Consider the following 27172-nt stretch of genomic DNA (forward strand, 5'->3'; position numbering starts at 1 on the left):
GGCACAGACACCCCGACCCCGAGAGGACGCTGTGGGCTCTCGGGCGGCTCTTCCCCCGCTGCCCTGCCCTGCGCAGCCCGGGGGGAGCGGCGGGCGGGCGGTGGGAGGAGCGGCCGTGCCGGGAGGGTGGGGCCGGGGCGGGCTCCGGCGGGGAGCGCGGCCGGGGCCCGGGCCCCCGGAGCGAGCGGCCGGGATGCGGTGCGGGAAGATGGCGGCACCGCCGCCGCCGGCAGCCGGGGCGCCGGGCGCTTGGGGCGGCGTGCGGCGGCGCTGCCAGCGGCTGCTCTACTGGGTGCCGGTGCTCTTCATCTCCAGCATCCTCTGCTGGTCCTACTACGCCTATGTCACCCAGCTCTGCCTGCGTGAGTGCCGCCGCGGCGGCGGGGGGCGGGCGGGACGCGGGTGGGCGCCGCCGCCCCTGCCGGGGGAGCGCAGCCGGGCGGCACGGGCACGGGCGGCCGCCTCCGTTGTTTGTCTGCGCCGGGGCCGCCCCCGGCTGCTGCCGCTGGTGCTGCTGCCGCGCCGCCACGCCCGGACCGTGTCCGGGGCTGGGCTGGGCCGGGCCGGACCGGACCGGATCGGATCGGACCGCACCGCGCCCCCCGCGCCCCGGCCCTCTGGGCGGGCGAGGGACATCCGCGCTGCCCGATATCCCCCGCGACCCATCGCGCCTGGTTTCCGCTCCCACGCCAGGAGTGCGCACGGGGCTTTCCACAGGCGGGAGTTTCCCTCCGTGGAGTGCGCGGAGTGTGGCCGGTCCCAGCCCCGGCCGCGGGAAGCGGGACTGGCTGTGCCAGGAGCTGAGCAGAGTTCGCCGTCCCTTGGGCGCGCACACACATGTACACGCACACATGTACAGAGCTATTAGGGGGGCGGACGTGGAAGCGGGAATAGGTAACAGGAAATCCGCGAGTCTCCCTGTGCCACCCTTCAGGCGTCTAGAAAATGCCCAGCTGTCACAACTTTCTGATCCCTTCTTTGTCGTCGGCAGCCTGCCAGGACATTCGGAAGTCATCCTGACCGCGCACCGTGGCGCCTGACCCTTAGCGTCAGGCGGATCGCTAGGTGCACACTGGAGGCTGGGTGATAAGGGCATTTGTGTGAATTAGAGCAGCCGAGCCAGAAGGATTTATTTAATGACCGTCTCACCAGCCTCTCTTGGTTTGGAAGGTTTTTTCCTGATTTTGGTTCTGTTACGGTGTATCTTGTAGAAAAGCATTAAATCTGATTTTTTAGAGGCTAATGTGTGGCATACTGATGTTTCAGTAACAATGTCAGCATAATGGCACATGGGGAATATAAGTTAGATGTACTTAGTTTTCAGCTGTTCATGTTGAAAATCTCGTTAGTCTAGTACCTAATTTTTGATTTTACCTCTTTTTTAATTGCCTACAGAAGACTGATAGGATTTTTGTCCTATGGATGCTTGGCTGAGCAGCTGAGGGATTAAGCAAAAAAGTGATTGCCAGGCCTAGCACCTCTGGTTTTTGTGTCAAGACTTGCTGTAGTTCCTATATTGGAGGTTAGGCTTTTTGCATTTTTTTCTTCAATAACACCATTAAATCTGTTCATTTTAAACAACACTCTTCAATAAAGTTGCTGTGCTCTCATGAGAGGAACAATGAAGTGTCTACCTCCAGCACAAGGGAGCAAATTGTTGGCAGGATTCTGGGAATTGACTGAGCAAGCCTGGAAAGGAGAGCTGTAAGCTGACACGAGGAGGGCAAGGATGTTCCAGGGAAGAGCCACTCTGTAGTTAATGTTCTAATGTATGCAGCCTTGTGGTAGGTACAGTAGGCTTGTTCTGGGCACCACTGCTTCAGTATTCTACTGTATTTTTCATTTTGCATGACTGTACCACAGAGGAAAATTGGGTTTTAGCTTACCTGATAGTAGGTACCTCCTTAGGAGATGACGTGCTTGAAACTCGCTTCAGACTGTAAACTCTGGTTCGCTGATTCCTGGAGAACCCCTCAAAGCAAAAGGACTGCAATGGGAGGGGGGAGGAAGTTAAATCCTGGGGCTCAGCTAAAGCATCTTTTACTGAATTCCTTTCAATGGACAAGGGTGATTTGTTTGTTTGTTTATTTCCCACCCACCCCCACACGATCCAGTGGGAGCTGGCTCACCAGGTTTTTAATTCAGCATAAGAATCATCCATGATCTCCAGTAATTCCATCTTTTATCTATAGCTAGATGTTTTCCCTCATTTTTGGCATATTAAAATAAAATAAGCTTATGTTTTGTCTTACTAATGAATATTTAGTGTAAACAACAGAAGGAATAACTAACAACTCTGGGAACGAAAGCCAACGGCAGGAATAGACTGTAAGCATTTCAGTGCTTTGAAGCCAGCCTGTCTATTCAGTGCTTCTTTTATTCCTGCAGCACTGAATGCTAAAGAGGACGTATATAGCTGGGTTTTTTTCTGCAGCTTTCTGTCATTGAGGCTGACAACATACAGGGAACAGGGTTAACTGTTGTGCAATAGGACCTCACAAGGACTTTGTGCTGTTGTAATGTAAGTGGTCTCTTTGAGCTTTTAATAATGAGAAAGTGTTTCAAATGTAGTATTTTGAATGGGTTTGTGGGGTTTTTGTTAGAGTTTATTTGTTGGGGTTTTTTTGTTTGTTTGTTTGTTTTAATTTCATCTAAGCATTATAGGAGGGACAATTTTTTTTTTCAAGAAATCTACTAAGCTGATTCCTTATATACCTAAAGCTGAGTAGTTACAGTACTGAGTAGCATTTTAGAAACAAAAAGGGGTTTTAGAAACAGAAAAATGAATTCACTGTTTTTAACACTAGTATTGCCATGTCTAGAGTTCTGTCTCTTTTATTAGTGGATTCAGGTAAGTGCTCGTGCCACTTTAACCTTTAACAAGAAGCAGAAAGGTGTTGAACACTAGCAAACAGTTCTCTTCCTTTTGCTGGATGTAGAATGAATACTGGAATTAAATGTGTATTTGAGTTGGTCGTAAAACACTCAACTAAAAATTGCTTACCCCTAATCCAGTGCAATTCTCTTGATTTTGCCAGTATTGTCATCTCACAAGCTCTGTCTAGTAGCAGTACTTCTTTTTTCATCCTGAATAACTTCATGTTTAAAATTACTGTGTCTTTTAAGTATTCCTTCCCATAAAAAATAATTTGAGTGTGTTTACGAGAACTTAAGGGATACAGGTTTGTTGTTCTTTCTCTAAAAAGGATGGGGAAATACAGGCAGCGCACAATGAGTGCAGTGAACTCTGATAGCTCAAGCTACTCAAATTTCAACTTAGGATGCATGGAACAACAGTAACACGAAGTGCAAATTAAATACTTCACCCCAGCACCTCTGTCCATGTGTCTATACTCAGAAAATACACATTGGATTCACTGTTTTTGAAAACCTGAAAGTGAACATTCAATGTATATTAAAATCTTTGCATACTTGACATGAAAAGAAAAAAAAAATATTCTTACATTTCCTTTCTTAGATACATCTCTAATTCAGGTTAGTAAGGGACTTGGAGGAGGTATTGATTCCATGCTTTAGGTAGGGCAGAAGCAGTAGTTACTTGCAGTTTCTGACAGCTGTTTGTCAGAAATGTTCTTGACAAATGCAGATACTGACATCCTTTTGTTTTGTTTTCCTACCTGCTCAGGATTTGGAGGTGCATATAACAAGGAAAATGTAAAATATTCAACAGTGTTGTGACAGATCTTTTTAAGAAAAATAACAGCTTAGCTGATCAAAGGGTTATCCTGTAGATATCCTGTATCCAATAGAAAATGGAAGTTTTTGTTCAGTTTTGATCCATTTTTACATGGCACTAATTTTAATTCACAGGATAATGCTCTTGCTCAGGGAATCCTGTCAGAAAATGCAGCTTGAATTTTTAATTTTGAAGAAGGAAAATAGATTTACTGTGGAACAAACAAGCAATAAGCATTTTGTGACTACTCCAGTGAAGGGAAAGGGAGGAAATATTGCCACCTGATGAGTGATTTGCCTGATTTGGAAAAGAATAAATGACTGGAGCATAGCTGAAGAGGGGGTACAACAAGGCATTCACAGTACTATCAGGAATGCTCATAAGTCACATCTTTGTTTTTTGTGTAGAATATGTGACTGGTATCTGTCCACAGCTACCTTCAGAATGGAACAGAAAGCATGGAATGACATCCAGCTGCTAAAGATGTTAATGATCGTGAAAGATTTTTGCTGGAGGATCAGATTGATTAGTGCTGAATTGAGGTTTTTGACCCTGTAAAACATCAGTGGAATGGAATTATAACAGGATATAAAGCTGCTTAATTCATCACAGTTTAGAGGCAGAATTAATACATGCCCTGTGGGCTTGGCACAGTGTCATCAGGGCATCAGAAGTGGCAGAAAATAAGGAGATAGAAGCTGATAGGGTGGGGGGAAAAAAAGCTAAAAAAAAAAAGAGTTAGACCCAGGATTTGGTCAGCTGGATTTGAGCTCTTTGCTCAGTATGTTCTCCAGATAGATTAAAGGATTTATGGTACTTGCAGCTTTTGTCTTGTAACCATTTAAAGCTTAGCTTTGGCTATAGAAACACAAGACGCAAGTACATTGTAACATTGCAGTTGGCTGTTGTCAAATACTGGTTAAATACCCTGTCTGCACATTAGCTGCTAAGGTACAAAAGTACTTTGGTCCAAGAAAGTTTGCATTTTTATCCATATTTTGGAAATACTACCTTTTTTTTTATTTTTCCCCTCTTCTGACATCTGTGGTTACTTTGAGAAAAGTTTCAGAACTGGTGGCTGAAGTAGAATTGGCTTCTGAATTATAGCCAGCAGTGCTCCTGTGCATTTCCCAAATTTCATTTGAATGCTTTTTCAGAGTGTCGGAGGCAGCTGCCATTCTAGAGCTCTGGAACAGAATTGATGTCTATGTTAAGCATGGCTGGTTATCTCTCCAGGTAGTGCCCAGTGTATTACCTGTGGGTTTTGTGCCTGCCTTGAAATGTAAACCATGGCTTGAAGTTCAAAACATAAGGTTTATGGTGAAGATATAGTTACTGGACAAAATTGTGTTTTCAGGTAAAGGTTTAGCACTGCTTGATACATAACTTTAAGAGTTGTTCTTGTCAGAGTGCAGTTTTTGTTTGCTGAAAAGTGTCTGGCAACACTGGCAACACAAGTGTCTACAACTTTGGTAGAGCTGGACACTTTTCATTCTTCAGTCTGTCTTTGTGACTTGGAAGGTAAATGGGAAGTTTGTGAAGAAGAAAGATTTAAGTCAGGTCTTACTCATACCCTATACAAAAGCAGTGGTTTTGTGACCTTACATGCAAAGGTACCCCAAAGAGCAGCTGCTGCTGGCAGGTGGACAGTGGTGCATTTTGATGGGCACAGGGTTAAAATGAATCTTCTGAAACATTTGCAAATACCATCAAATGCAAATGTATGGTTATTGATGACTACCTATGCCAACCTTCGATATCCTGGAAATATTTCCGTTACTTTTGTTCTGAAACAAAGCACTGCTGGCACCTTGTCTCTCTGAATCAATGCAAATCACTGCTCTGTTTAGCAGAGAGGTAGGGTTTTATTGCAAGCGCTGGTATTTTTACTAAAGGACTATTGCAGGCAATGACAGAACACTTGTCAGAACTATAAAACACTTTTATGTGTGCACAGAGCCGAGTAAAACTGCATCTACAGATCAGTGTTTTACAGCTTCAAATATGCTATAAAGATAAAATGTGTACTTAGTTTTGTGAATCAGATCCAAGATGTTAAACTTCATAAAAGTTTGAGAGAACCAGCTATTTATAGATGTGGCTGCAGAGTCTCTGCATCAGATTTATCTTGTTTTCCCATTCCAAAGATTTAAATATTTTAAAAATGTACATAAACTATGATAGCAAAATTTTGTAGATCCTCTTTCATCACAGCTTTAAAATATTAATTGCTTTATTTCATTTATTTTTAATTTTTTTCCTTATTTTTAAATCTAGTCATTATATTTACAGTTCAGAAACTTTGGCTTTAGAAGTCAAGGAAAATTTAACATTACAAAAACCAGTGCACATTTTGATACGAAATTTATCTTTCAAAATCTTTTGGGGTTTGTGCTAGCACTGTGTCTAACCATGTGTCTGGCTATGTGGAGATGGACGTCTCCCTACATGGTTGAGTGAGGATTAAGATTTCTAGAGAAAATAAGTGGAAATTGAAGAAGTGGAAAATCCACTTGTTGTGAGCCAGTGTGCAAGGTGCCTAGTGATGTGATTTCTCTTCCTAGCAAATTAATTTGGTGCTGGAAACCACCCTGGACTTCTTAAGATCCTTTTGAAACACAGCATTCTGTCATCTTTGCAATTGCTCTCTGCAAGCGCAGGCTGTTTAGTGGCATTGACTATTGAATGTGCTGTTCCTGCTTCTGGCTGCTTGTAGCTTGGGGCAAGCGGGCAGCAATGTTTCTGGCTCAGGAAATTGGCATCTCCGTTGGCTGAAGTCCTGTGTCTGTCCCAGCCTGGTCCCTAATTCTGATGAGCACCATCTGTGAGCTGCGTAATGAACCGGAGAGGCTCTAATGATGTGACAGTCTGCTAGTGCTGAACTGTAAATGGCATCCTGATGCTTTAGCAGTGCAAGGGTGATTCTTAATGAAATTGGGCCCTGCAGTATCTCAGGCAAACAAAGCTGTAACTTTTTAATGATTTCCTGAAGACAGGTCATGTTTTTATAATTATTTCCATCTCTGAGTATACAAGAGCATCATTCCGTTTTGGTCTCAAAGGGATTTACCCTGTTTTCTCTCAGAAACTGCTTAGCAGTTGGGATTGCCATGTCCTTTGTGTTTATTTTAGTCATCACAGACATAAATGCTTTTTACCCATATTATTTCTGTGCTGTTGAACTATCAGCAAATGCATTTGCAGCATTTCAGCTGATATTTATTAATGACAGAATGCACAATCTGACCTACTTTTCACCACAGTGAGTGTAACCCCTTGAAACAGAAATGAGAAAACTGCCAGAAATACTGATACAAGTGATTTTACTAAAAAATATAAAATTTGGTTTAAGTAAACATATCGTGTGCTATTTAGAAGGCAGAGAAAATAGCAAACGTTTCTTTGGTCAAATTCAGAATTTGGATTTGACCAAATTTTTTTCATATTAGAAAATTATTTTCCATGTTCTTAAATAGTAAAATTTTCGTGTGATCTTAGGGTAAACATCTTGTAGTTACTCTAAGGGTCTTTGTATCATGGTCATTCAACAAACTGAGAAAGTGTAAATCTTCAGGAGAAATTTAGGAGAGAGTTTGATTTGTAAGAGCCATTTTTTCCCTGTTGGTCAGTTCTGCCACATTGGTGCAAAACAAAAGGTTCTGCCACTCCCTCCCCCACCCTCCCCCCCCAAAAAAAAAGCCAGGAACCAAACCAAAAAACCTAACCAAGCAAAAAAAAAAAAAAACCCACACCTTCATTTCCTCTCTGGTGCTGTTGTATTGCAGATGCTTGTCCATTCCTTTGCCATACACTGTAGTTCCTCCAGGGAGCCTTTGCCAGAGGTGATTTAAAAATGCATAAGCAGGAGGACTGGTACTTCACTTCATGCAGGTTATTGGATATCTTGCATAGTTCCTTTCTGTCACTGTCTGTGGGAATGCTGGTTGGGCAGTGCAGCCAGTCTCCTCGTAAACACCAGTTGCAATGTGTGTGGAGAAAAATGATGAAGGTACTGGCATCTCTTTTCAGCCTGGTTCCGCTCTGCTTTGGTCTCTTAGAGCAGTTGCAGCTCAGGAGTGTATGAAATAACTTCGGTTTTATACTTGATGGTAGAAGAAATTAAAATGACAAGATACATGCATTAAAAAAGCCCCCAAGCCCAAAAACATGTTCTCACCCTCCTGGGGTTAATTGGACATCTCAGCACTTGTGTTTTAGCCTTCGTGGTCCTGACTGTCAGGAGCATTTGGGTTCCAAGCTAGATACTGCAAAAGCTGAGAAGACAGTCCTCTGTGCAGGTGTAGACTCTGTGGAGTGCATTTCCTTCTGGAGGTGGACAGAAATTTTGAAAAGCTTTAGGTTTGCTGTCTGGTAGAAATGACTGAATTTGGATTTGTCTGTCCTTTACTTACAGGCATTGTGGAAAATTTAAGTGTCTCAAACACATTAGAATACATTTTATCCAGAGATAAGGGATGGAGAAAAGATTACAATTGCTTTCAGAGCAGTGTTCTGTGGCATTCCCTTGTAAGGAGAGAAAAATTCCACAAATTATTGTGAAGGTTGGTTAAATAGATTTTTTTTTGAAACTGGTGATTCTGCAAAGTGTGCTTGGCTGTGACTTTTTAATTAGCAGAGAGTAGTTACTCCAAGAAGACTGGCAAAATTTCTGCATACTTTGCTGACCCTTCCAAGTGGAAAAAGAAAATCAGAATTTGAATAGTGGCTGATTTGTCTTAATCTGAGAACTCCATCACTTTTAAATTGCATATCAGCTCTGAAGATGTCTTTTGTTTTGTAAACAGTCATCTGGTGGATGGCTGTTTTCTTACAATTTTACAATTCTTTTGCATCATTGTAGGGGAGCAGATCTGTGTCTCAGAGTCAAACGTATATACATGTTCCTTCAGCTTTTTTTCTGGCAGTTGTCTAGGTGGATATTTTGTTTATCAAATTCTAAAGAGTTCAGATAACTGAGGGCAGAATATAGTTTATTGTGGCTTATGCAACTTCTATGGTGTCTTTATGATTTTTTTGAGGAGCTTTATAAACACGGTTGCTTACGGCTTTTCCTCAGGTGAGGTAGATCCTTGTTTTGCTGGAACTATAGTCAAATCTCCATTTTAAATAGACCTATTTTATAATTGCAGAATTGTGTAATAATTCATGTTTGAGAGGACCTCAGCTCATCCAGTCCAACCTCCTGATCAAATCAGGGCTAGGTGTGAGGACCAGGTTCTTGAGGGTTTTGTTGGCTTGAGTCTTGAAAAACTTCGCTGGTGGAGGCTGTGCAACATGTCTGGACAGCTTCCTCTGCTGGTGAATGGTTCTCATGGTGGAAATGTTTTTCCTTGTATCAAATCCGATCCTTTCATTTCAATTTACACTTCCTGGCTCTTGTCATCCCACTCTGTGCCAGTATGAAGAGCCCAGCTCCTTAGTGCTTCCCTGGAGGACCTGGGAGGCCCTCCCAAAATCATGTCTTCTTCAGGGCAGACAAGCCCTGCCTGTGCAGCCTCTCTTTAGGGCATGAGTCCCTGCCAGTTTTGTCACTTCCTCCTGGACTTGTCTCTTTGTTGTGTTGAGGGGCCCAAATCCCCGCAGTGTTCTGGGTTGTTCTGATAAATGCTGCACAGAGGGGGATAAACCCTTCCCTTGGCTGACCAGCTGTGCCCCTGCTGAAGTAGCCCATGTGGCTGGTGGCCCTTTCTGCTGCCCACCAGCAATTCCATAGCTTCTTCCAGAGAGCTGCTCCAGCCCAGCAGTCCCCAGGCTGTGTTGTTGCAGGGGGTTGCTTCTTTACAGGTGCAGGACTTTGTCTTTGCCCTCATGAATTTCATAAGGGCCCCATCGGTTCATTCCCCCAGCCTGTTGTGGTCCCTCTGAATGGAAGTCCTGCACGTACCAGCTGCTGTCCCCAGGGTGGTGTCATGTGCAAACTTTAGGTGTTCATTCTTCCAGAGCATTAGTTAAGGTGTTGAGCCGCCCTGGGGTCATGGTCCACCCTTGCAATGTGCAAGATGTATTTAAATGCTGGCTTTAACTCAGTCACCGAGCCTGTGTTTAGTCCATCAGTCAGATGGCACGGCTCTTTGGCTTTTCTGTAGGAGTTGCCTTGTGTCTGCTGCTTGAAGATCAGCCTGGTGCAATCATTTTTATTAGGAAACAAGAGGGGATGAGAGCTCTATGTATCTACTGTCCTGTTGTAGGCACCAGTGTATCATAGCTTGTAGACTGCTTAACTGGGGTGGATAAATGTGTGGTGGAGTGGTTTGGGTGAAAAGAGGTTTTGATCTTGGGAGTTTCTGATCTCTCCGAGATGCATGTTGTAGAATAGTTACTTTATTAAATAATGTAACCAAGAGAGGAAAATGCCGTTACTGATACATGATATTTGTGTGCTCCCTTCTACGCCTGACACACTTGCCCTTTCTCACTCTCTTACCGTCTTGTAATCGTAGGCAATTCAATAAAGGAAATGCAACTTTTGTCTACTTTCAGTTTTTATGCTTTGAAGATTAAGGTATCACCAAATATTGCTGTCAAAACCAGTTCTGGAGTCTGATACCTCTGCTTCAAGAGCAGAGCATAGAGTGAAACCTGTGCAACCACAGTTAGAAGAAATAACTGCTCTTCAGAGGTGGCTTTTCTTGGATTAAACTTTGGCAGCTTCAGATAGATGGAGGTCCTAGTTATCAGGAAATGAGCCTGGGAAGAGGAGCCAAAAAACCTTATAAGCAATTGATACTGTGTACCTATTCTCGTGATGAATGTACACAGCATGAGAGTTTCATAGTGTGTGACCTTAAACGTGTATTGTTTGATGATTACTCTTCCATCTTTGGCTGAAAAAAAAAGTTTAAATACTGATTTACGTCATTTGCTATTTAAACATACATTTTCATTATCTCCTTTTTTCTTTTTTTTTTCCAGTGACAATGACAAATATCGGAGAAAAAGGTAAGATTTTTATTAGCTGTTTATAGGTGTAATTCATATATCAGAGTAGAACAGTAGTTGACTAGTAGAATTCAGAAACAGTCTAACTTAAAAGAATAGATTTGTAGTTTTTGTTCCTCAGCACCTTTTATTATCTTGCTTTTCCAGACTATTGCCGTAGCCATTGCAAATAGAGAAGAGAAAAATTAGATTTTTTTACTCTTCTCACTGTCTTTCTGATATGTCAACTAAAAGAATCCTTACATTCTGGTTTTTAAAGATTTATTCATAATACAGAAAGCTCTTGTAAAAGCAGGATTTCTAGAGAAGAGCAGTGTATTTGTGCAGTTGCAATGTACTTAAATGGGAGTTCATTTTTTCCTGCGTTTTCTTTTTAACTTTTTAAAGAAATAGAATCCTTCAGATATGTAGCTTCTCATAGTATAATAAAACTGCCTAGTTAGCAGTCACTACAGTTCCTTCCCTGAGGCTGTAGCATGTTTAGATTGTTTTTTCCAGATGCTATTTTAATACTACAGCGCAGCATGGAAGTGTAAAGTGTAGGGCTGCAGAGCTTTTGGAGGAAGAGCTTTTTATGTTTGTGTAACTCCAGCAGATTTTATTAAGTCATTGGCAACTCCCTTGCTTAGAAAACATGTTTGTCAATTAAGAAATTTGCTTGAAAAACTTTTCTTCAGTTCAGGGATCTCATCCCCCATATGAGTGTAGAAGTGTTATTTGCAGGCTTTGAATTTTGGTTTCTTGCTGCTCTGTACTCTGTGGGAGTGGAAACAAGTAAGTTGATGGGCATTGCTTACAAAACCCATTAGAATTATCAGCAAAATGTGTTGGGGAACATTAAATTTCCTTCTTTTCACTCAAGGCCTTGGTGGGCTTTGGCCAATCAGAAGAAACTTACTTTGGCTATACTTCTGCCCTAAGATTTTTCAGGAGTAAAAACTGGGCAAATGGGCTCAGCTGTACTACAGGTTGCCTCCAATTTCCAGGCAACTCTAGCTGTGCTAGCTAGCTGTAGATTGCTTGCCTTCAAGCAAGGGATGCACCATTTGGGTTGGGATTTCTTTTGTTTGGTTGAGTTGGAATTTTTTTGGTTGGTTGATTGGTTTTGGGTTTTTTCCCAGAAAATGTGTAAAATAGAAAGGTTTCTGCCAGGGAGGAGCTGACAGCTCTTCTTTAACTGCCTCAAGTGAAATGAAGTTCTTAGGTTGGACTCTCAGCAGCCAAGGGCCCGGTGGAGCAGCTGGGTAGCCCAGGGTCTCCATCACAGTGCAGGGAAACTGGGAGGAGTGACCAGTCAGGGGCCAGGCTGGGGAGCTGAGGTTCAAGATCAAACAAGATGAGCTCAAGGCTTGTTCAGACTTCAAAGGGAAAACCTTGGATAATGTCTTTAGGCATTAGGTGCTTTTTTTTAATATGTGAACAATTTTCTTGTCAGCCAGTTACTGGGAGTTTTTTGCAACAATAAAATGCTTAATGCAGATCAGTAAGTGCATCATGTACAGAACTGAGGTAACTTGTCCTACTTTGCTCTCACTATATGCCATGAATATACTGTTGTTTAAAAAAAATACTGATTTTGTTTGAGTAAATTGTGGTTTTTTAGAGCTGATAGAAATGTTCTGATAAAAGTGGGGATTGTTCCTGTCCAGATGCTTATGCAATAATAAGATGGTCCTTTAGTATATTGTGATAGAACTGAGTCCAGTTCTATCACTTCTTTATGCTGATAAGATTTTTCTTTCAGTTTATTTCAGACATGGCACATGACTCTTTGCCCCTGTGATCCCAAAAGCTTTGTACAGAGTCGCTCCTCAGATTCTATTAGCTTTTGGGTATTATTTTTAACAGCTTAGTGAATAAGAGTAAATAGTTGCAATGTTCCTGCTGTTTCAATAAACAAACTTCAACACCAAAAGTATTTATTGAGTGTTACTTTTAAGGCAAAATTGCAAAAAGTAAGAACATACCAGACAACTGTTCCTGCATTTATATGCACCATCATGCATGTGTTATAAAGAATTCTCTAGCCCTGAATAATATGACATATAAAAAGACTCCATGAGCTGACCATACAAGGGCAGTGTTTCAGATCCTGCAGTGAAAGTGCACAGGTTTCCCTTTAGGACACTTTTTGAGGATATGAATTTGTGGAAGAATACTGTTTTCTTGTCATTAGAGTACGTTAATCAGGGGATATGAATTTATGATTTGCTATTTACTGTAGTGAATTGCTTACTAGTGTGAGAGCTTTTAAGTGGAAATGCCTATTAACCTATGGCAGACTCTTTGGAAAAGTTACTGTTACCTTCTGTATTCGAGTAAAACAACTCAGCATGGTAAATGCTGATTCTCATCTATTTAAAAAACATAAGAATAAATGCTGACTGGCTGTGAAGAATATAAAGTAGTGAATGAACACTTGAATTTAAAGGACCTGTAGGTTTTAAAAACCACCCTATTGTCCTCCCTCCTAAAATCTAGGAAAACAAATTAACTGGATGTGGTTACTGCTCAGGTATCATGTGCATATTCACCCAAGACTCCCCTCACACTTGTCATTGTCCCCTTATGTCCCTTGGGGGGGTTGGGGCTTTTGCTGGGGGGAGGCAGAGTGGGGGTTTGCATGGCTAGCAGTCTCCCTACCAGATCTATAAAGCCAAAAGGCAGAGATGCATCAGTTAATTAGGGTTTAACAAATGTGATATAGAGACTGCTTGCTTATTAATGATGGGGCTTTAATAGGCTATTAATCATTTTGCTCAAACTTCTGTAATCTATGTAGACTGTATCATGACCTTCCCCACACAGTTTGCATTTGTCTTATGTAAAGTTGCAGTGCAGTATTTTTGTGGCAAAGCTTTTCCAGAGCCTCTGTATTTACATCTGTTAGAGAACTATCTGTGATGCCTACAGGCACTATTTGTAAGTACTACAATATCACTGGTCTGTTTGTATTAATTCTGTTCCCTTCTGATTTTAGTTGTGTGCCTGGTTGCTTACCACATATTTTTCATGCTGTTCGTCTGGTCATATTGGAAAACAATCTTTACGCTACCAATGAATCCTTCAAAAGAAGTAAGATAACTTTTGTTTATGAAATAGCCTAGCCAAATGTCTGATTTTGTAGTGTTTGAACAAGTTGGTCTCTGATCTCACGTACTTTTACACTCTGTAGAAAAACACAAATGGCAGTTACAGCTCCTTAAGAGGAGTCAAATTGCAATCAGTGTAGTGACCAGGACAAAAAAAAAAAGTAACAATTTCTCTAATTTTTAAAATAGATATTTTAAAATGAGATATTTATGGTAGAAGAAAAAATCCAATATGAGTTATTTGAACTAGCAGCCTGAATCTTTGCCTTGGGAATATCAAAGGATATGGACTTTTACATGGGTAAAAAATTAATTTCCCTGTGTTTAAGACTTATATTTCTTGTCAGCATCTGTCTGTTGTCCTCTGAACTAAAACTTCTTCCCCATCTGTTTTGGTATGAAGGAGCTTTTGGATTGTGGTGGGAGTGCACATTAGGTAAGCTGATGGTGGGAAGCCACAGCTGGCTAAGCAGGAGGGGAGCTGGTAAAGAACAGCCACATGAAAAAAGAGATCTGGGAAGGTTCTTCATCAATGGCCCCAGTGGAAGTTCTGCCCATGCAGCTTTTTATACCTAGCACAACTTTTTGGCCTCTTCCATTCTGTCTTTATACAGAAACCCCTGAGTCCTGAGTAGGAGCTGTGTTACACAATCTCTGAGGACAGGAGGAACCATGCTATGGCCCTCCTGTAGCTGGAAATACCCACAAAGCAAACACTTACTTTGGCATGGACTCAACTCTAGCTGCTCTATGCACCAGGTCAACCTAAAATGAGTACTTTGTGATTTCCATTGTCTGTTGTGTGGAGGTTACCTTCCAAATAGTTTTCATTCACTACTAGGATATGTAATTGGGAAAGCAAGTAGATAATTCAAACTAATTGCCATCTTCGCTGGGGTTCACACTGCAGTCTTTACTGCAGCCTGGGTGGGTGGGAACAAAATAAATTAAAAATTTCCTGTTTCATTTGGAAATTACATAGCAAAATGTATGCATTTATAGGATGACTGTACTGATAATTAGAAGGGTTTTCAAATCATTGAGCTGATGCCAGTGAAAGCATTTTGACAAATCCTGCTGATTATAGTACAATTCCAAATCCATCATATAATGCTACTGGAGAATTTCAAATGGGGTAGGAAAAGCACTGTAGTTGAGTAATAGAAAGCAATGTGTGGTGTTCCTATGTTCTTTGAATTTACACAGTGTTGCTGGCAGTAAGTGACATCTTTGTTGTCCCAGGTCTTTCTACTAGAGCAGTATTTTAAAAATTGAATTAGGATACTTTGTAATGTTAAGTTACTGATTGGCTTCTGTTTTATAGGATGAAGTCTGCAGATAGAAAAAGATGTATTTTCAAGTGAACTGAGCTAGCAAATACTCATTTAAAGACTGAAAAACAAGCTTTTGCATTTTGTTTTCATTAATACTGCAGCTGGTGCAAACCACACAGCTTTCTTTTAAGCTTATTTCAAACTTTTACATGTAAAGTAGATTTTGATGGATTTTACTGTCATGTATGCCACTCTTTACTTGTGTGTACCAGCTTTGTACAAGCACTGTATGAAGATTGGAGTGAAAATGGGTACCCAGGCACAAAGGTTTTAGATGTAGGACTACTCTGAGGAGCAATAAAAAAAAGATGGAACAGTAGGTCTGTTTACATCAAATAAGCATTTGAAAAAATGTATTCTAAACTAATTTTCTGTAGTGAGAAATCTTATGTGTCCCAATATAAATCAACTCAGATGTTGGTAAGAGTGTTCTTGCAAGGGGAAAAAAATGATGACTTGAGAAACTCAAGTTAAACAGTGAATATCCAGCTTCAGCTGGAAGTCTATGGGCTTTGTCAGGAAGGGTGGAGTGGTGCCTTCTCTATGGAAGTGAGACTAGGCTCCTAACTGCATGTTTCTGTCTGCTTTCTTATTTTTGCAGGCATCACTTTTTTTTAGGAAAGAAAAATCCATATTATTGTAATGACTTGCCTTCCTGTAAACATAAATGCTGTGCAGAGGGCTTCTGTTTCTGGCACATGATGGAGACAGCTCTTCCTGCCAAATGTGGACTTCTTTTCAAAAGTGGTTTTGTATCTTCTTTCTTTGATAGAGAGACCAAAGACTTCTGCCTGTTTCTAGAAGCTACAGTGACAAAGCTGGCTAAGTTGCTGTGTTGCAGAGGAGTTTGGTGTTTAAGAAATTTGTAGTATTTCATGTACACCAAGCATCTCTTTCAGTAATTTTTACCTTTTCAGCACTTTCTAGAGCCATGTTTGTTACTGTTTTGGGCAGTGACAGAAGCTGCCATTTTATTCAGGAAGATATTCAAGATATGGTTATTTTACCATACAAGACCCATCTCTTCCTTCTCTCAGCCAGTCTCTAAAGTAAAAACACATCCTAACCCCTGCATGAAGAGAACAGCAGTGACAAAGAATAAAAGGGAAATTGCCAGACATCAGGAGAGAAATAAAGCTGTCTTTCCTGCTATCACTAGCAGTGTATTTTCCTTCAGTTATAATCATAATCCCTAGATTACATTCACTAGTTAATATTTGGCATTACAGAAGTAAATGGACTGACCTTTCAGAGGAATCATAAGCTCTTGATCTTTCTCTTGAACAATGTTGCTTAATACTTCTGGAAGCATTCAGCATTGCCTCTATACCAAATCAGAAGTGTTTTTAATTTTGTCTTCAGCTGCCATAAAATGAATTAGTTGTCGTGGGAACACTGGGTTATTTGCTGTAATACCTTGTACATGTTGCTAATCCATCTTTATATAATCAATATTTATTCCTCTTTACACATCTACAGTTACATATTTAACTTGGAATTTTCTAATATTTCTTTGATTTTTAAAAATTATTCCAGTTCCATCTATCATATTCAGACAAGGAGTCCCTAGAGAGGGAGCCTAGAGGTGAATCCCAGCAAGAAGTCTTAAGACGAGCTGCCAAGGACCTTCCTATCTATACACGGACAATGTCTGGAGGTAAATAGGTTTCAGGAGACTAACAAAGCAGGTGTCTTGATGTACTACTTAAACTAATTAAAAAAAAAAAAACTTTTCAAAGGTTTGGATTGAAGGGAAGAACTGTTTTCCACATTTCATAAAATAACAGAGTGGTTCCAGAACTTTAATTTAGCTTTGTGCAGCAACATTTATTCAGTGTATAAAGATTGTTGGGAAATAAATTGCAGCATACAATTTAGGATTTTAAAGTGGATTGGCAATGCCTTGCTTTTGTTTTCAAATTGATATTAACAAATGGCTTGTGATACTAACAAGCTGCAGAATAGGCTGTAGCATTCATTAACTGTGTAAATTTCTTTTATCATAGGTTAAAAAAATAATAAAAACAGAATTACTGTCAGCGTGTCATGTGTAGCTAGATAGATCACAATAAGAAACTGTTACTGTTTTACTTGCTGGTCATTCAGTTGCAAGAACAAAAGATCTTCCAAACTAAGACTTAATCTAACCCTACTCATATTGTCAGTTTTTGAATGCTGGCTAGCTAAGCAAATCCAAGAGATAATCTCGCATAATAAATTAAAGCTGTTAGAATAATAGCTTAAAATAGCTATATTGTTGAACAGTCTGTAACGTTTTTCCAGTCTAGTGAGGGTTTTGTGGGTTTTGTTGGTTGGTTGTTTTGCAGAGCTATAAGGCTTGGGAGAAAAAAAAAAAGATTAGTATGATTAGCAGAGATGGCAAAAACTGAGCTTTTTGGGTTCAGTCTGAAAGAATCAGCATTGCAAGAATGCTTCCATATTTGCAACTGCTTCTGATCATGCTGAAATGCTTTCCTGGCGGTTCTGCTGGGCTGGCTGATAGTATTTACTTTTGCACAGAATTCAGAAATCAAAATGTGTAAGTCTACACTGAAATCTAATTCTGGAACTTTTTTCTTTAGCAATCAGGTACTGTGACAGATGCCATCTTGTAAAACCAGATCGTTGCCATCACTGTTCAGTATGCGACAAGTAAGAATATCCTTAAATAAGTTTTGCTGAATTAATCAATTTTTCTTTCTTAGCACAGAAGCTTTTCTTTTTTATGAGTAGATTTTTCAGGCTTAATATTTTGGCAGATACGCTTTTCCCCCCTTAGGTTTTTTTTTTTTTTTTTAGATTTAGTTTTCATTTACTTATTTCTAAGGATGTCTGTAGCTTAGTCTAATTCATTTCATGACTGCCTTGATGCCAGCATGGATTACATGGTCTTACACATTCTTTACATAATGGTTAAAATTATAAATATTAATAAAGAATTTTCCTTAAGAATGTAACCAAAAATAGCTGATTAAAAAAATGTACTTCTTTTGTTAGAATCTGAATAAGCATCACTACCCATCTCAATCTAATCATGATGTCACGTACATCTTACCTGAGGTAACACACTTAATATCCTATTTTTTACTGGATAACTTGTAGGTTATTTTTGTTTGAAGAAAGAAACAGCCAAGCATTTTCCCACTTCTAACTAAAGCCATAAAATTAAGCTCTTGTTTGTCTCATGCAAAAGGAAGTTCATATCCATACTCTCCAGACGTCTGATTGCTTTCTAATTTAATCTTTCTTTTGGCTGTTCTCTCTGACCCTTCTCCAGTTAGCTTGGATATCTGTGTTTCTTCACTCTGGCCCCCCAGTACTTTATATTTCTAACTTTGAGAGAAGACACTTCTTCAAAGAGGGTTTATTCTTAGCTTTAAGGCTATTTCAAATACTCTTCAGCTGATCAAAGGCTACAACACGATGGTGAGGTGGAGAAGACATTGCTTTGTCCAGGAAAGCAGCAGAGGCACTGAAAGAGAGGCAGGGTTGAGGCAGGAAGAGCATCTTGGTTGTCTTGTATGGAATGGTAGTTGTAGTGTAAGATAGGAATATAGTCATGTGTGTTTCTAGTGAGGTAAAAAGGTGCCTTGTTATCCACAAAATGTGAGTGAAATTTGCAGAATGCAATTAATTAACATATTTTGAAGAATACCTTTATTGTGTCCTTACCTTACCAAAATTTGCTCATTTCAATCATATCTGATTTTCTTTTGAACATTTTATTAACAGGGAATGATTAATTGCAAAAGTGTTTGGGATTTTTCATACAAGCTAATCTCTGAGAAACATTTACTATTTGCATAGAAAGATGTATTTGTTTCTAAAAAAACCAGACCATGTTCTTGGAAATATATTTAGATGTATCACTTCATAATAATTGAATTAGCCCAGTTTCCAAGACTCTGCCAGAAAATAAACAATAGTTGAAAATCCTATTCAGATTGAGGACCAAATGCTAAAGTTGGCCAAATCCTGTAGATTGCATTTTCTTAAATCATAAGTTCTTGACACATCAAATGTTTTCCCTTTGGCTTATCTGCCATTTCTGCAGTTCCCTTGTGGGTAAACTGTATTATGTGAATTTAAATAGATGTATTTATTAAATAGATTGCATAACACATAGTAAATATAGATAATTCTTAATCTGTAGGTAAATAATTTAAATCTGGCATGTAACTTTGCTTCTGACTTTTTTTTTTCTTTTGACGATGCTTGGAATTCTGCTGGGGCTTTTTGAAGATGCATTTTGAAAATGGATCATCACTGCCCTTGGTGAGTGTACTATTGGTTTTCTTTTCTTATGTTCTGATTTGGCAAAATACACTTTTGTGGGGCCTGCTATGATCCTATGTGAGGTTACTGGTCTTGCAGAGCTGTTGGAGTTATTTACTCTGTTATTTACTTCTTTTCCTAGTTGTGACATACAGAAGGAAGTTCAAATAGCATTTTCTTACCTTTGAGTTAGGTACCTCTTTATGTTTTTACAAGTATGGATGAAGTATAGACTTCTGATCAGTGAGAGCTTCTTTTAAGAATTGCATCTTTTCTTGAGTTTGAACATTACTGTGCCTTAGTTGCATTGAAGGGTGAAGTGCTACCTTAGGTTTAAAACTAAAGGGCAAGGCTGTGCCTAGTTCCTTTTACCAAAGCTCCCAGGACAGCTCCAGCTGTAGGATTGCTGCAAACACCAGGTTAGCACTTTCAGTTTTATGGGTTCTTTGTTTTCTTTGATTCTTTCTCCCCTCTGCCTCCCTCGTTTTGCTGCCGTGTCTGCCCACACAGTGGTTTTGTTCTCCTGTCTTTTCTTAGCAGCCCTTGGAGGAACCAGTGGATAGATGGGATGTATAATTAGTTTTATGTTAGTTTGGCAGGTGTATCTCACAGAAATAATTAAAGATAATTGCTTAGTAAGGTCCAAGTTTATAGGATTGAATGGTACATGGCAGTTCTTCACCGTATAAAATGATCAGAAAAGAAGAATCCCCTGTGTTGGACAAACTGAATGGTAGATGGTTCTAAGCTGTTGTTTTGACACTTATATCAAATTCTAGGACAGAGGAGGCTCTGTCCTGGGGCAGGAAGGGGTGCTGGGATCCTCCTGTTTCTCTTGGTCCTGACTACAGCATCTGCCATATTGTAATTTGATTTTAAGCATCTCCTCTTGTTTTGCAACTACATGGTAGATACAATTGAAAGAAATAGTTAGCAGTGTAGGGTAGAGGTTTTTTGCTGTAGGGATAATCAGCAAGTGAAAATTGAGGATGTTCAGTAATAGTAGTGTACTTCTGAAAAAAAACCAAAAACAACAACAACAACAAACAAGGACACAACAAAGCAAACAGATAAAACCATCGAATGTGCAACACATTTCTTAGAACAAAAAATACAGTTTCCTTTTTTCAGGTTTTTAATAGCTGCCTTGTTGAAAACTTTAAGAAAAACAGTAAACAGTTGCCAGGCTATTCCTGACAAAATACCAGTGAAAAGTCTCAATATGATTATTAATATTCAGTATTATAAACACTTCTTATAAGCTCTGGGGTCTCTTCGGGTTTTTTTGTGCTTTTATGTCTTAAGACATTTACATGAAAATGTCCTTCATATAAGCTTCAATTTCAGACTAAAAATCCATTGTATCAAATAACAGATTATAAACAGTACCTAGGTTTTGTGTAAAGGGATAGTGAAGTGTTATTTCGCTAGGGCAGAAACTTCTAGAAGAACTATTTTCCTCTCAGTAGCATTTGCTTACTATACATGTTTGCACTCTTCTTAATTTAACAACATAAACATACCCAGTTTGAGAGAGTGTTTACACTGCTCATTGGTTTTAATCTAATGAGTAATGGGTGCAAAAAATAAAAATACAAATGGAGAAGGTGATTGAAAGATGTGTAATGCTTCTTGATGGAGAGATGTTCCTTTTGTACTCCAAGTAACAGAAATACATTAGAAAAAGAAGTATTGTGTGTTTTTTCCTAATTTGAGATGTTCACAGTTCCTTGCTCACCCTAAAAAAAAGAACCATGTGGAAGAGATTAAAGAGTTTTGAAATACTGCAGAGGTGCTGATCAAGCTTTATATTTCCTGTAAAACCCATGTTCAAAGGCTCTTAGGGAAATATGTGGCTATCTTGCTAACAAAAGCAAGGGTGCAGTTCAGTATAATGGATGGGCTCTAGCCTCTCTGAGCATCATTAGGTTCTGCTTTGCTTTTCATGTTGCCATTTTTTGGTGGGAGCAAGTTGGATGGGAAGGAAGGGGGAAAGAACTCATGTGATGCTTAGGGAGAGCAGGGAAAGAGCAATGACAGCTGTCTCTCCGATTTAATTTTAATATTCTGCCAGGAGAAGGATTTCTGGAGAGAGGATAGGTAAAAATAACCTATGGAAAGTAAGACGAAGCTCTTGGAAGGCAGAGGTAATGAGAGGTTGTCATGTCCTAGCCCCAAGTCAGTTGTCTTCTGCTCTCTGGAGGCTTTATTTTGGCTGTCACTCCTACGCTACTGGAAGCACTGTGATAAATAGAAATGTTTAATGCTAACTGCCCACTAACTACTCTGAAAGGTTTAAGTGATGCATTGGTGATTTCTAGTGCTGCTGCTACTCACTGTATACGGATGGACCTGCAGGTGGGAATCCAATGGTTTGAGGCATCCCCAAAAGTACTGTTTGTATATAACACTCTTAGTACTAACAAGGTGCATTTAGGAATACTTTAGGAATAATTCAAAACATCTCTTCTTTATCTTTTGAATGATCCAAATGGTTAGCATCTCCTGGTTTCTGTGATGCTTTTTGTTAGCGGAATTGCATCACCTTCAGTGCCTTGTAAATTATTTCTTTGCATGGCATTTTCAGTAAACTAACCCATGAGACAGGAATAATATATATTCTTTTTTGTACTTGAAAATGGAGCATTTAAAATGTTAGCTGTAATCCAAATTGTTATTCTGGGCTGTTCTGACTGTATGAATGTTTCACTGCAATAGCATACCATTATTTAGCTGGTTGTTGGTATATTTATCAGTTTTACTCTTTCTCAGAAGTGTTAGACTTCCAATCTAACCACCGTTCTTGAGGTTTGAGATTTGATGCTACATGCTCAAACAGTACAAATACAAAACCCTGGTGTTTACCTTTTCTTGAGTGTTCTGATGAAGAAGATTCTTTTCCAGTAAGACCTCTGCAGTCTGGGGCCTTGTCAAATTTGAAGGGAGCATAATAATTTATGCAAGTTTATTTTGACATGTATACCACATGCTATTGTGCAAAACAACAGTTAGAAAGAAATCTATCTTTGATATAAGAAATTTCATCTTTGGGGAATAACATTTTGCTTGATATTTCTTTTCTCACATCAAAGAGTATCTTAAGTAATAACAGTTCAAAAATAAGTATCCTGAAAGGAAAGTAGGATTATCATAGAAAACTTTAACCTGAATTGCTTGCAGTTTATTGTGGAATTGCTTACTTTGACATATATAATGAAAAAGCCCAGTGTGGAGAATTTTATGTTTAGTTTTCAATAAGAATAATGATGAGTTTACAAATACATCTTCTTTTTCTTTAATTAGAACAATCTGTTGTGAGTGCTTAACTGTAGTTAATATGAATGCTTAGCTACTGCTGCATGTTTAAATGAAAATGCAAAATTTAATATTTAGCAAAGATGTTACGTTTTGTCTTAAGAAAACATAGAACAAACTGACCCAACTCGCTACCCACCCTGAGAATGGGTAACAGTAAGGTACAGTGAAAACTTCCTTGCTATTTTGAGATTTTACCCTTATCTGATTAGCATGTCTTCTGCCATTAGCATCACTATCTCCCTAAAGTAGAGAGCAATTGTGGTAACTTGTCCTGCACTTCTGGAAGCTAAAGTTGAGCCTCACCACACATTCTTTTTTTTATTTTAAGAATTATTTATCAGTACACAGGTATCTTTATGGATGTAGTCTTCTCTTAATTGGCTGATCTTTTTGACAGCCAATTGAATTGACAGTATCATTTAGGGTTTTTAAACTCATATGAAGAGTTATATCAGGGTTAGTGCAAAGATAATTTTGATTAGCTTCTCAATGCAACCACTAAAAGAGGAAGCAGTTTACCAATAACCTGCCCGTAGGGAGTGCTCCAATATTTTTTCATTTGGTGGAGTGTGATATCAATTTATGTTTAATAGAGCTCTAAAATTCATAATACTTAGTATGTTGTCTCTAATGGGAAGCTACTATGGTACTAAATGCACCCTCATCATCATAGTGTATACTAGTTGCTCATTATCACGTATAAAAATCTCTGCAAATGGGAGGCAGGTGGTCTTAAAGCCTGTAAGTGGAAATGATAAAATGATATTTATTTTAACATTTAGATGTGTTTCTAATGTCTTATTCCTGTCATGTTGTCATTGGTATGGAATATTTTCTATTCCAGAGTAGCATTTCTCTCATTTTATGTAAATATAAATATTTTTAGGAATTTCCTATGAATGCTCTTACATTTGAGAATCTTACTAAGAAGTTTTATAGTATGAGAAGTTTTAAGCATATGGTATGATTAAGGAGGATCTGGATTAAATGAGACTGCTTTTATTCTCACAAAATTCAGTCAAGTTCCAGTTCCTGGCTTGTTACTGTCCCAGCTGACATGCAGAATGCCTAATGGTATAACATGGATACTTAACCTGTAAACTAAAAAAAAAGTTAACTGCAATCTCATGCATCAGATGTGCAAGAAAAAGTTTCATACCATAAGTGAAAATTTAATTTCAGTAAGCTGTTGAAAGCAGCGTTACCTGGTAAAGTTGTTTGGGCTTTTTTGTGGTGGTGGTGGTGTTTTGATTTGGGTTACTACACTGATTTGCAAACTGAAGCTAAATCCATTCCAGTAGCTTGAGGCAGTACAGATAGGAAATAAAATTTGGTTTACATTCTGGTATAAATGTTTTTAGAGTAAATAAGTTTGATTTCAATTGGATGAAAGCAAAGAAAACTTGAATGACGTTTCATTCTTACATGTTTATTTGTTTGTTTTTATCAGGGTGAACAACTGTGTAGGATTCTCCAATTACAAATTTTTTCTTCTTTTCTTGGCTTACTCACTACTGTATTGCCTTTTCATTGCTGCAACAGATTTGCAGTACTTTATCAAGTTCTGGACAGTAAGTACTCTGATCTACATGCTGTCTTTAAGTGTGTGGAGTTACTGCTGTGCAAGAAATCTAAGCTTCTAAGGAGACCTACGCAAAAGCTAAAGACAGACATTTTTACAAGGACATGTACAGATAGGACAAGGAGAAATGGCTTTAAGCTGAAAGAGGGCAGATATTGATTAGGTATGATGAAGAAATTCTTTACTGTGAGGGTGGTGAGGCACTGGAGCAGGCTGCCCAGAGAAGTTATCAATTCCCCATTCCTGGAAGTGTTCCAGACCAGGCTGGATGGGGCTTTGAGGAACCTGGTCTAGCTGAAGGTGCCCCTGTCCATGGTGGGGCATTGGGAACTAAATGATTGTTAAGGTCCCTTCCAAGCCAAGGCATTCTGTGATTCCAAGGCATTGCATTGTAAGCTAGTATCTCCTAATGTCATGTACAAAAGTACAGCCTATATATACAATCATAGCCTTCATTTTTTTCAAATTATTCTTCTCTAAAAGACACTTTAAAGCTCAGATCTAAATTTCAGATTCTTGCTCTCAGTATTTATAATTTCCCAAGAAAGGGTCTGTTTCTTTAACTTAGATGCTGTCACCAACCTAATTGCATGGCTGTCTGTACATAGAAGGTATATAATCCATTTATTGATATTCTTGTTGTGTGGTGTGTGTGTTTGTGTGCTGAATTTGATTTGGCTGAATAGGGGATTATTAATAATCAAATGAAATAGCTAATTCCCCAATTCTAATGGCTTTTTTTTTTAATTTTCAGAATGGCCTTCCTGATACTCAAGCCAAGTTCCACATCATGTTTTTATTCTTTGCTGCAGCTATGTTTTCTGTCAGTTTGTCTTCTCTCTTTGGGTATCACTGTTGGCTTGTCAGCAAGAATAAATCTACATTAGGTAAGTAGATTTAATGCTTCTGTGTTTGACAGCAAAAAATAAATAATAAATGTATCTTATATGCATGGGGGTAATGGAGGAAGTGGGAAATTCTACACTGGTTCCTTGAATCTTGGTTAGAAGACTCCCAAGGTCTTCTGTTCCCTGGAAATTTTGACTCTTTCTCTTGCCCCAAAGGGTCAAGTTATTAATAAACTTAATAAACTTAACATTCTTCCTCTCACTGCTTTCTACCCACAGTTTATTAACAGAAATGGAATAAACTAAAAGAAATTTAACAAAATCAAGATAAATTCCTAATAAATGTTAGATGGACTGCTGTGTGCTTGCACACATAATGCTTGAATGCACGTGTATCTGATCACAAAACTTAATAAATAAAGTCCAGAAGATTTCAGTGCCTGTTCTCTACTGCATGCTGGACTGTAATAATGCCAATTTGCAATATAGTCATTAAAATTTCTAAATCTCTAAAGGCTTTTCTGTTGACGTAAGCTGATTTAAAGTAGGCCAATGAATTGACCTGTTTTTTCCTGGTTTCGGATTTGTTAATGATGATTTTGGTGATTAATGGAAAACTTTGAAAATAGGTATCTGTATCAATGGAAGAAAGCTTCTTTACTTCAAGATTTCCTCTAGGATTTTTGAGTTTCTTCAGTATTCTAACAAATCATTGACTTTCAACAATTTTTTACTGGTATTAATTTCTACCTAGGTAGAAGTAGAGATTAAGTTTTATTAAAGATGCTTATTTGAACGGAAATAAATTAATGTTCTGTTTATAAACTGATCTTTTAATTTTAGTGCAAAAAATTTGTTCAGAGGTAATCATAATGCGTTACACTTCTAATTCAACATTTTGTGTTTTCAAAACAAATGGAGTCCCATACTGGTAATATAACGTGTTTCCTGCATACTTAAGTTACTCAAAAAGATCTCGGTGTCTCTTCCCATTTTACTTTGGGAAATTGCTCAGTATGTGAAGCCTTAAAAACTCAGTAATTTGGTAATGAAGCCATGATAGCTTTAAGCGTGACTGTGTTTAAATCATCCTGGGAGTTCTTTCCCTAGCCTAATATGGGCATCTAAAAGGATGCCCCATTTTCCCCTTCCCCCTTCTTTAAAACCCATTGTAATTAATGCACGCTGCATGTGGAAGGTCATTTCCAGCAGCTTTTGGCTAAGGTTTGACTGCAGAGGGACAGTCTCAGCATGGTTCTGACATGGTTTGTGGGAGCTGTACTATCAGGACAGAGCTTGCCTGCTATGTATAGCAAATTAAGGGAATTAAATGGCTCTCAGTCACTTGGTGAAAAGTGAATGAATTTTCTGCTTCAGGCATTTTGCAACAGTTGAAGCTATATTTAGCTCTCTTCTCCAGAAATTTAGGTTGGATGGCCGGGGGGAATAATCTGGGTCTATGAGCAAAGACATTTATGCAGTGGTAAAAACACACAATATTTTCATACCCCAGTGTGTGTGTAAAGCTAGTCTTACTACTAAAGTAGGTTAACTTTTTCTTCTTTTCCATTACTTTTTCTGTAAGAAACCCTGTGTTTAAGTTTTTCTTTTTTGAACGCTGTCTGTGGTATAGTCACTGAATGAAATCTTCATATAAACATATCATGCCTTCTTAAAAACTGAGTTCCTCACTTGCCATGATGAGGGAGCAGGGTGAAAGAGACTTCCACCCTTCCTCAGCCATTGCTCCACACACAGTGCCTGTGGAGCACTCACTGACTTTGGCTTCCAAGAGTGCTCTCACTCTGTTTCTCAGTCTCTTGGGCAGTACAGCCTTTTTCCCCTTGGGTGAATGGCACTGCAATTGTCTAAGTACTGGTGAGAGACTTCAACGTGCTAACCTGCAAAGAGGTCTAATAAATGTTTTTCTTTTAAGAGGTATTCAGAGCTCCCATATTTCGTCACAGAACAGATAAGAATGGCTTTAGCCTGGGCTTCAGCAAAAACCTAAGGCAGGTGTTTGGTGATGAGAAGAAATACTGGTTGCTGCCTGTGTTTTCAAGGTA

The 27172-nt window shown here is 39.1% G+C and overlaps 1 protein-coding gene across 1 annotated transcript in view; it reads left to right on the plus strand.

Annotated features, from left to right (window-relative positions):
• ZDHHC2 (zinc finger DHHC-type palmitoyltransferase 2) overlaps positions 1 to 27172 on the plus strand; it is a 35812-nt gene continuing 8640 nt past the window's right edge. The window contains exons 1-9 of the mRNA XM_038135135.1: positions 1 to 362; positions 10631 to 10657; positions 13638 to 13732; positions 16620 to 16740; positions 17666 to 17735; positions 19326 to 19358; positions 24127 to 24247; positions 25013 to 25145; positions 27043 to 27169. Of these exons, the coding sequence (XP_037991063.1) occupies positions 194 to 362; positions 10631 to 10657; positions 13638 to 13732; positions 16620 to 16740; positions 17666 to 17735; positions 19326 to 19358; positions 24127 to 24247; positions 25013 to 25145; positions 27043 to 27169 (896 nt within the window). The 5' untranslated portion in view covers positions 1 to 193. The remainder of the gene's footprint in view (positions 363 to 10630; positions 10658 to 13637; positions 13733 to 16619; positions 16741 to 17665; positions 17736 to 19325; positions 19359 to 24126; positions 24248 to 25012; positions 25146 to 27042; positions 27170 to 27172) is intronic.

Source organism: Motacilla alba, chromosome 4 (assembly GCF_015832195.1).
Source record: "Motacilla alba alba isolate MOTALB_02 chromosome 4, Motacilla_alba_V1.0_pri, whole genome shotgun sequence".
Lineage (NCBI taxonomy): Eukaryota > Metazoa > Chordata > Aves > Passeriformes > Motacillidae > Motacilla > Motacilla alba.